Genomic DNA, 9,906 nt, shown 5'->3' with positions numbered 1-9,906 from the left:
ATTTTGGAACCCCCTGGATATCCTATATCCTAGACATGGGGGATACGAACTTTTTCTGGAAAAGCCCATCTCAAGAAGAAAAAGTTTGTCCTGAGAAGACCAAAAAAGGGTGGTCTTTGTGTCAAAATGTTCCCAAAGGTTTTTATACATGGGTACTAAAATACCACTTCCTAAAACGGGTTGGTGGATGCAAAAATGTCTAGAAAACCCTTTAAGTATTATATGAAGAAATTCAAAGAATTTCTGTCCAACTTCTTTCAGGAGATTAGAGTGGTAGAGCAGCATATATATTTCGTCCTTATTAGGACGTCTGAGATTTTAGTACCACCCCCTGATCGGGCTAGTGTATTCTTTGGTAGTATGGCAGGTGCTCTCATACACAATACTGATATGCACTTATGAAAAATGATAATTTACACTGACGAAATTATTTAACAAATTAACTTTTCAATAAGGTCATCCTTTATAGATATTTGTAACATAGGCAAAGCGAGATACCCTGCAAAATTTATGAGGGAGTGCAGACTTTGTGACATATTCATTATCTTTTGATAAAACAAAAACAATAATTACAGTGTCGTAAAAACTGCTCTCATCCATAAATTTTGCAGGGTATCTCGCTACGCCTATGTGTAATTTGCTAGAAAGTCAGAATTTTCTTTATTTTTAGGTATCTTTGTATTGCTCAATCGCTTCATCAAAATAGAAGGATATCTAATGAAAGCATTAAAACAACAAATGATCTCTCCAAAGCTTCTTCAAAACCTGTATGGTATTACAATAACAAAGCTATCAGGAGACGCAAAATCAGTCAAGTAGGTATATTCCTTCTTTCCATAAAAGTTTTATTTTATTGGGTTCAATTTAATTTCAATGTCTTGCCAAAAAAGACAGGGGGGTCAGGATCCAGATACCAAACCCAGGGCCGGGGGGTGGTGTCAATTTTTTTTTTCAAATTTCAAAAAGTCAAGTTGGTATCGATACCAAAATGAGGGGGTGGGGTCCCCTTTTTTTGAAAATTAGGGAATCTTTAAGTTGGTATCGATACCAAAACGATGGGGCGGGTCCCCCTTTTTTTAATTGTTGCTGAATTTGAATTTGGTATCTGACTTAAAATGTTGTATAATGTAAGTATAAAAACTTATTTGAATCGTTTACACTATATACCCTGATTCCATATAAAAGCATTCTTCATTCTATAATTGAAATTAAATTCTTATTTAACTTTTGCTGCTCTCGATCCTTTCAATCAACCCAAATTCATTCGAAACTAGAGTTGAACAAACTGAATCAAGTCTTAGCAGATCTTAGATCTTTTTTAGTCGTGATAAAATTTTTCTGTACATAACGTTCATCATACAGGCTATGTTACAAAGACTCAAGGCGTGCCTAATACAATGAGTTTTTTATCTAGTCTAGTTTATCAACTAGCCCGGGGGGCAGTGGGTTTACCAACTGACGGTATGTGCGGCGAAAAAAATGGCTTTTAGAATCGCACTCTTACAGTGCAGAAAAAAATCGGTGAAATTCATACCCTTACAGTGCATTTTTTTCAAATTTTAACCTCTTTTAGAGCAAAAAATCAAGATTTTCGAGCCAAAATTTGCAAGTTTACCTAGATTTGCTGAAATTTCCACCCATCCAGTGCATTTATCAAGAGTCCACCTTTACAGTGCATTTCTGATATTTTGAAAAAACATACCCTTAACCGCCGCACATACCCGTCGGTCAATTTTCCTGACTGAACTCCCCCCCACCCCCGGGTCAACTAGTTTTATAAATTTGATACATTTTTTTCAATTTAGTTCAAGAAACTTAATTTACGTTGTGTTAGAATGAGAAAAACTTGTTTTCATTTTCAGGAGTCTAAAGTGTGGTACAATAATATAAGTGATTGATAAGAGGAATGTTCTTTGAATAAAAACATCCACAGATTTTGTTTAGCGTCCCTTGTATGCAGTATCCTATGCATATAACTTCTTGCATTTTTACTGATAGCCAATTTAGGGGGGGGGTCCCCCTTTTTCAGAAAAATCGGGATTTTCAAGTTCGTATCGATACCAATTTAGGGGGGTGGGTCCCCCCTTTTTCAGAAAATTGGAGTTTTCAAGTTGGTATTGATACCAATTTAGGGGGTGGTGGTGTCTACTACTTTCAAATCTCGAAAAGTCAGGTTTTTGGGCCCTGGGTTAGTATCCTGGACCCTGACCCCCCCCCTGAAAAAGATAGTAAAAATTCAGAAATTTATTTAACTTTGTACTTGATAGGCCTTGTCATGAATTATTTTGAGTGCATGGGCTATTTTAATTACCAAGGTGATTTAAATCCCTTGTGTCTCCAATTGCTATTTTCATAAATAGTGTAAACTTCTATTTTACGAACTCTTCTGAGAATCAATCACCATAATATTGAAAAAATGGTAAGTGTTGCTTGTGGCGTATTTTATGAAATGCCAATCGACCATTGATCGATCTGATGACAAAAAATGTTGATCAATATAAATGAACTGGGCAACTTTTTAAATCCACTGATTTTTTAAAGTCTCGCTAAAATAAACCAATGAGTTGCTTCATTGTGATATCTATCAAACCTCGTGTGAAAGTTTGGTGACTATGTAGGTAATTGGCAGTTTGCACATTTTTTGCTATAAGGGATGCCAATCAGACTTGATAAAACGCTTCCACTTATCAAATTTTGGTAATCAATTTTCTTTGTGGTATGATTCATGTATTAAATTGTTGTCATCGCAATCAAATTTTATGACCTTACGTACCATAATCCTTCATCACTGAATTTTCATAACGTCAGCGATTTCAACCGTTTCAACCTCAGGAAATAACTCTAGTTTATCATGAGACTTGTTTCTAACAAAAAATGACTATTAGCATGAGTGATTTTTGAGGCATATTCTCTTCGCTATAAGAAAACAGACAGCCTACTTCCATAAGTTGGTCTAATGTCGACATCCCTCATCTGATTTCGACAACCTTCTTTTCAGAGAAAAGATAGAGAGAAATCTCTTCCTATTATTCGTATATCTCTAAAGAAAGGATGTCGGAGTTAGAGATATATGTCGACATTAGACCAACTTGCGGTAGTATTTTGATGTATTATTTACCTTTTCCCTTCCTCCCTTCAGCTCCTTCGCAGGGCTACAGACGAACCAAATGATGTAGACGAAACAGTGCTTCAAACAAGACGTTTAATTGAAGTTTTCAAATCTTATGATTTAAAAGATGAAGATATCCATACCATATTCTATGTCAAACCAAAACTTTTACAATTATCAAAGGCGAAACTTAGGAAAAGATTTTTTGGATTTCTGACAATCGATTTACCGTTAGATGTTGTCAGGGAAATGATTATCAAATGTCCAGGAATCTTATTGGTCAAACAAGAGGATTTATCACTTCAAAAACGAGTAAGTTTATTCTTTTACCTCCCTCTTGCTAGATAAAACGAAAAAATTGAATATACAGTCAACACTTACGTTATCTAGAGCCCATAAACCGATCTAGTTCAATTTACCTTTTTAGTGGAAAATTGTTCGGTAAAAAGTGACAAAAAATCGCCTCGGTATAACGAGTGGGTGAATTTCCTACCGGGTGCGCCACAAAAAAGTTTCTCTCTTTAAAACTAATTTTCCCGAAATCTAAAAATTTTAAAAGAACCATTCCTATTCAATTGGAAAGAAGATATATAAACTTAACTTTTGATGGGTCATTTATCAAATTCGGTTCATTAGATCAAAAGTTATGCTCTATTGAATAAAAAAGTTACTTTCTGAAGGTACTCAAAAACGTTAAAAATCGACCTATCAAATTAAACAGAAGCATAATAACATGATGCATCAGTACTTTCGTTTCAGTCATTAAAAATGATAATTAGCTGTATAATTGACAGTTTGTTATATAAAGGAAGATTGAATTTCAATAAAAGGCAGAAGATTCGTCGAAAAAAGCCAAAAAGTCTGGTAAAATTTAAAAAAATACATCGAATATTGGTTTCGAGGTACATCCAGCCTTACATAGACTTTATCTGGTCTAGAACCAAAAATCTGTGGAAGATTTCGTTAAAAGTAAATTGGAATGATTTTAATGAACATTTTAAACCATGTCGATCAATCAGTTTCAAAATTTATGTGTTTAATTACTGAAAAAATGGTCTTAATCATGTAAAGCCTCTTACGATTGCCAATTTTAAAATAAAAATTTAATAGGTCGATTTTTAACGTTTTCGGGCACTTTCTGAAAGTAACTTTTTTATTCAATTGAGCATAACTTTTGATTCAATGAATCGAATTTAATAAATGAACCATCAAAATTTAAGTTTATCTTTCTTCTTTCTGATGGAATAGGAATTGTTGTCTCTTAATTCTTAGATTTCGAAAAAATCAGTTTCAAAGAGAGAAACTTTTTTGTGGCGCACCCGGTATGTAATGTCAATTTTACATCTGCAATGAAAATTTTGCTACATACACTCTTCTAAAGGCCTGTTTCCATCGACTCTAACACAATATGTTTGATTACATTTTTTTATTTACTCAGCAGTTTTTCTTTTTCTTGATTAGTTCAAAGATTATCGATTGAGATGTGCGCTCCTATACGCTCAAAACTTTCAGCGGAGAAAAGAGCACAAGAGTACAAAAGCGTACAAGAGCGTATGCATTTTGTGTACAAGAAAATCTAATTTGTGAGGTGCTATTTTCGGAAATTTTGGCCTAGCGTGCATGCTCGTGAGATCGAGAATACAAAACAAAACAAATTTTGGTTTGCTAGTTTTGCTATTTGCTAATTTTCCACATTTTCGACTAAGTTTCTGTCACTGACTTAATTGCACAGCAATAGCTTCTTCCCGATGGAAACAGGCCTTACAGTATTCATTCATTAAGTTTTATTCTGAAAAAGAATACATGTTTTAAACTCATTTTTCCTCTTAGCTCAACCATTTACAAGAATTGTCATTACAACCACGGCTCACCCAAGATCGATGCTTGTACCTCATTCAAAAAATCCCTCAAATTCTTCTCATCGATACTAAAAGCAATTTGACGGAGAAAATCAAGAATCTTCAAACACTTGGATTCAACGATCAACAAATCTTCGAATTGGTCATGAAACATCCAGCTATATTAACTTACAGCGTTGACAATGTTAAAGCAAAGGTATTAAAATTAATCAAGTTTGGTGGAGACTTCTTTCTTTCTGCTACCTGGAAGGAAAGAAATTTTGGCGGAAAGGAAATTTAACATTTACCGCCATCCACCAAATTTAATTCCCGCCTAGTTTAAATTACTGTTTTGATTCCCCCAAATGTGTGCTATTGCAGGCCATAAAACAGGTGTTTTCTTATTTAATGGCGTTTTTTGGACAAAATTTCGGCCATCCGCCAAATTGAATTCCCGCCAAAATTTCTTCCATATGGTACTTCACTTTATCTCTGGACATGTTCACATTTTGACCGATTACTAAGATTTTAGAAGTCGAGGTCCTGAAGATTATGATTGATTGATTGATTGATTGATTGATTGATTGATTGATTGATTGATTGATTGATTGATTGATTGATTGATTGATTGATTGATTGATTGATTGATTGATTGATTGATTGATTGATTGATTGATTGATTGATTGATTGATTGATTGATTGATTGATTGATTGACTTTCTTCCATTCCAGGTGACGTTTATATCGGAGAAAGCAAATGGGCGTTTAGCATTGCTGGTCAAATTTCCACGTGTCTTCACCTCATCTTTGGTAAGACTAGAGGAACGATATCATTATTTACTACAGGAGGGTTTCCTGACGGAGAAGTCACGTTTTACAGAAAACAAATTACGTGCACTGGTACTTACTAAAGACTCTGATTTCGTGTATCGCGTCACGAATGGTCGAATGAAAGATTACCGACAATTCCAAAAAGATTTTCAAACGGACAATAAGTTTGACGATTTTAACGAGGGAGAAGAGGAGGAAATTAATGATCAATTTGACTTTGACGACAAAGAGGATATTGAAATATCAAGATGACGTATTATTACATCTTGGAATATTACCAGATTGGTATCTCAAGTATTCTTTTTATAAGCTTTTGTCAGTCATTGACTAGCCAATTTATGGTAAAATGGTATGTTTGATTTTTTTCTAGGAGAAGAAAATACTCGAAATTTCAGAATTTTACTCTTCTCGTCTTACGGATTCGGACAAATTGTAATTTTCACCTTTTTTCTTGTGATTGATTAAACCTTATTGTACTCTAAAATGTGCAATTACTATCACTAATGAACTCCGTCAAGACATTTCATTGTAGAAAAAAAGTCCATCTACCTTATCGAGCCTTTTTAAGCTGGTCCTTACACGTTTTTTTATAAGAACAAACTATATAAGAACATAAGGCTTCGGTGGCTAAAATCCTAATAACAAGTTGAAAATTTTAAGGCTTCATGGGCTCTAAAACACCCGTTTTCTCAGGAAAATGTAGAAAAAAATACTCCCAAAAATGCTTAAAATAAGAACATGTTTTAAGCTTGAAACCCGAAAAGTTAAGAACATCGAAGGCTTCAAAAATTTTGGATGCTCTTATAAAAACAAACGTGTATTACGCTAAAGCTCGTTTTCCCCATTTTCCAAGTTTAGTTCTTGAGTTTCAGCGGGTTCCAGGTGTTCTTTTCAGACCGATAAATAAGCCGAATTCTTTTGGGCACTTGTCATTTTTCTCAACAAACCTGTCTTCAGGAACGAATTCTTGCGGAATTTACCAAGTCTTGGTTTGGAAACATCTTAAGAGCTTAAACTTCAGCTAAACCACCAGATAAAATGTACTGAATTAGGATTTTAGGTTGTAGTTTTTAATTATAAAATAGAAACATGATTATTATACAATCAAAGTAGGTGTTATATATACGAATCAAAGCCATTGTCGATTGATCAGCAAATCATATTTTCACGATAAGTGCACACTTTTTGCTTTCATGTGGAAACCATACCAGCGCAGTTAGGCTTTTTCCCGTTTAGGGTGGTTTCCACATAAAAGCTAAAGAGTGTACACTTACGGTGAACATACTTTAAAATCAATTCCCTTTAAATGTGCACTTTTTTTTGTTATCATGTGAGAACCTCACTGTGATTAGACTACTTCCCGTAAGAGTGGCTTGACATGATACCAAAAAAGAGTTCACACTTAAAGCAAATGAACTTTAGTTTGTATTTTCATCTTCAAAGTTTGATTAAATGTTCATAGGTGCGTGTCTTTTCGTTTGTTTTAATTTTCTATTGTTTTGTCGTAGCGTTTTGGTGGTTTTTGTTTTCGTTTTTTTATTGTTGTTTTTTGTATTTTTAATTGTTTTTACTCAGTTTTCTTGCATGTTTTTTTTGTAAACCATTTACCATAATGACGCTTGTGGAAGGTCGTTGGTGAAGTATTCGATTATCGTCTCGATGTAAGTTTTAGGTGGTGGCTGCTCGAACAGAGATGAAAACAGGCTCCATCTAATAAGAAAATTGAATTGTGAATTAAACTATTGTAAAAGTACTTTTACTCTCAGATGCCTAATATCTGGCGATCTATAAAAAGAGTTACAAAATTATTAAAAGAGTGGTGGTCTTTGGTTAGGCAGCTGAAAACTTGAAGGGTTGAGGTGCTTTTTACCCATTTCGATCTAATTTTTATTAATTGCTGATGAAAGCTACAAATCATTCTTTGCAGAATTTGCAAAACATTGATTTGACCATTGTTCCAGTGACCAGTCTAGATGTCCAATGTAAGAAACGTATGGAAAATTTAGTTCATTTTTTGCGGGGATAAAATTGCAGCACAGTGGATTTTCTCATCGTAGACAATTATTAGGACGGTTTTCCATAATATACCTTATCGGGTCGGGGAAAGGTGACGAATATTTTTCCCCGACGAAAATTTTCCCCGACTTTAATGCGTTTACCAACTACCAGCAAGTGACGAATATTTTTCCCCGACGAAAATTTTCCCCAATAAGGTAATAAGGAATCCTACTGGCTCTGTTTTAAAGTGGAGTGTAGAATATGTTTATACTTACCCAGAAGATTTGTACGTAGCCTCTTCCTTTTGAAAATAATTAGAAACCCATTCAAGTTCGAAATAACTTGATGACTCGGATGGTGATTCATGAGGGCTGAATGAATCAACAAGCCAATTGAAACTGAAAATATTTAGTAGAGAGAAAGCTGATTATTTAAATTTGGCGGGTAGCAAAAATCCTAAAAAAAACAAATTTGGCGGGGAACTTATTTTGGCGAGACAGCAATCTTTAAAATTGGCAGAGGAAAAAATATTCTCTTTTGCCTATAAAAATAAGTGTTTTACGCAAAACTCAGGTCTTAGTATAGTAAATCATGAAAAATAATATTTTGTAGCGAGCACCTCACTAACAATCAAAAGACGCGGGTGACATCTAGTATATGCTTACTTATCTTGGCAATGTGGCAATATATTTTTTAATTTTGGCAAGAATTAGTCATGATAAGTTCCCTTAAAGTAATTAAACTAATGTTCCGACTAAAACCAATTTTGAATTGATGATATTTTGAATAAAATATGGAATTAGAAAAACAATATTACCTTAAGGGGTTTTTAATGATTTCCATGTACCAGCAAAATGTGGTCAAAGATACCAATAAGAAGCATGTAAATGCAATGATGATACGGCTGAACGATTTCGGTTTTGAAATCTTGATAAGATTGAGCTTCTGGGTTGATATCACAAATGATCCAACTAGACAAGCTACTACTGTTGAGATTACCATTGGTAAAGTTAGGTGAATGACTTTGTCCCCGGCAACTTTAGGTTCGGTTAGAGGGCGATCACCGAAGTCTGTAGTCTTGGAACTGAAAGAAAGATAATATATAACCAATAAACAATATTTATAAAGATCCAGGTATTATTTCCTCCAAAATATTTTGTAGAAAATTGATAAATAGTGGAAGAAATACCATTCAAAATTTTTTCTTTGATTATAAGCAAATTTAAAAATTGACCTCTAAGGTGTTTTTCTTGTTTTTCTTGAAGACTTTTGTCTACAAAAAACTTTGCTTTTCCACTTTGCATCTTTACACTGCACTGTCTATACAGTAAGTACGTTAACAGTGATTAATACACGGAAAACTTTCTGCTTGGAAGATATAAACGAGACACTTACCGAACGATATCATCGTCTAGTTCAGCATAGCACAAACAAATTACTATGCTAAATGCTAAAAACCCGCACAGATAGTAAACAAGGTTGATGTTAAAAGAATGAATTTTTTGTTTTAATTTTGTCCATCTGCTGAGCAGCCCACCTAGAAAGCCTAAAATAGCTGCGTAGATGGTTGTGGCAAGGGCAAAGATATTTTCTTTTAAGGTGATTTGTTTTTGGCCACCTAGAAAGCCTAAAATGGCTGCGTAGATGGTTGTGGTAAGGATCAAGATATTGTCCTTGAAGGTGGATGGTTTTTGAGGCGGTGTGGGCGTTGTGTTTGGAGTTGATGGCCTGGATGATATAGAAATAAAGATAGGAGTTTAAGCATTAATGTTGGAATTAGTACCTCAAAGAGTTCACTAGGTTAAACTATTTTACTTTAGATTTTTGAATGATTGACTGCGTAAGATATTATACAGGGTGTCCCTAATAAAAGTATCGAGTTTGAACATGCGATTGAGTAAAAAAGTTTGTGTGTGTTATCGCTAAAATATAAGAACGTTCTCCATCACATAGGCTCATTACAAAAGGAAGTTACAACGTATAAATTAATCAATAGCCCTTTTTACTATTCCCCTGTTGCATAAATGTACGTCTTTAAAAATCAAAATTAATAAATTTCTACCGCTGCCTAGTTTTACTTTTTTATTGTTCCATACATTCCATTTTTATTATTTTTATAGTTTTACATAC

At 34.1% G+C, this 9,906-nt stretch overlaps 2 protein-coding genes across 2 annotated transcripts; one reads left to right on the top strand and one right to left on the bottom strand.

The window, feature by feature from the left end:
• The first annotated feature begins 3,358 nt into the window (after nt 1-3,358).
• LOC136811160 (transcription termination factor 3, mitochondrial-like) lies at nt 3,359-6,175 on the top strand. The gene is made up of 4 exons (XM_067067776.1): nt 3,359-3,421; nt 4,571-4,660; nt 4,940-5,164; nt 5,680-6,175. The coding sequence occupies exons 1-4, from the start codon at nt 3,359-3,361 to the stop codon at nt 6,028-6,030; spliced, it is 729 nt and encodes a 242-aa protein (XP_066923877.1). The 3' UTR covers nt 6,031-6,175.
• Nucleotides 6,176-7,295: 1,120 nt separating this feature from the next.
• On the bottom strand, nt 7,296-8,830 carry LOC136811163 (uncharacterized). Its single transcript, XM_067067781.1, has 3 exons — nt 8,594-8,830; nt 8,052-8,174; nt 7,296-7,488 (listed from the first exon to the last, which is right to left on the bottom strand). Exons 1-3 carry the CDS (start codon nt 8,776-8,778, stop codon nt 7,383-7,385), a joined length of 414 nt encoding a protein of 137 aa, XP_066923882.1. The 5' UTR covers nt 8,779-8,830; the 3' UTR covers nt 7,296-7,382.
• Between the last annotated feature and the right edge of the window lie 1,076 nt (nt 8,831-9,906).

This window comes from Clytia hemisphaerica, unplaced genomic scaffold (genome assembly GCF_902728285.1).
Source record: "Clytia hemisphaerica strain Z4C2 unplaced genomic scaffold, Clytia hemisphaerica genome assembly, whole genome shotgun sequence".
NCBI classification, from domain to species: Eukaryota; Metazoa; Cnidaria; class Hydrozoa; order Leptothecata; family Clytiidae; genus Clytia; species Clytia hemisphaerica.
Note: the sequence above shows the minus strand (reverse complement) of the source record. Positions and strands in the feature narration are given on the sequence as shown.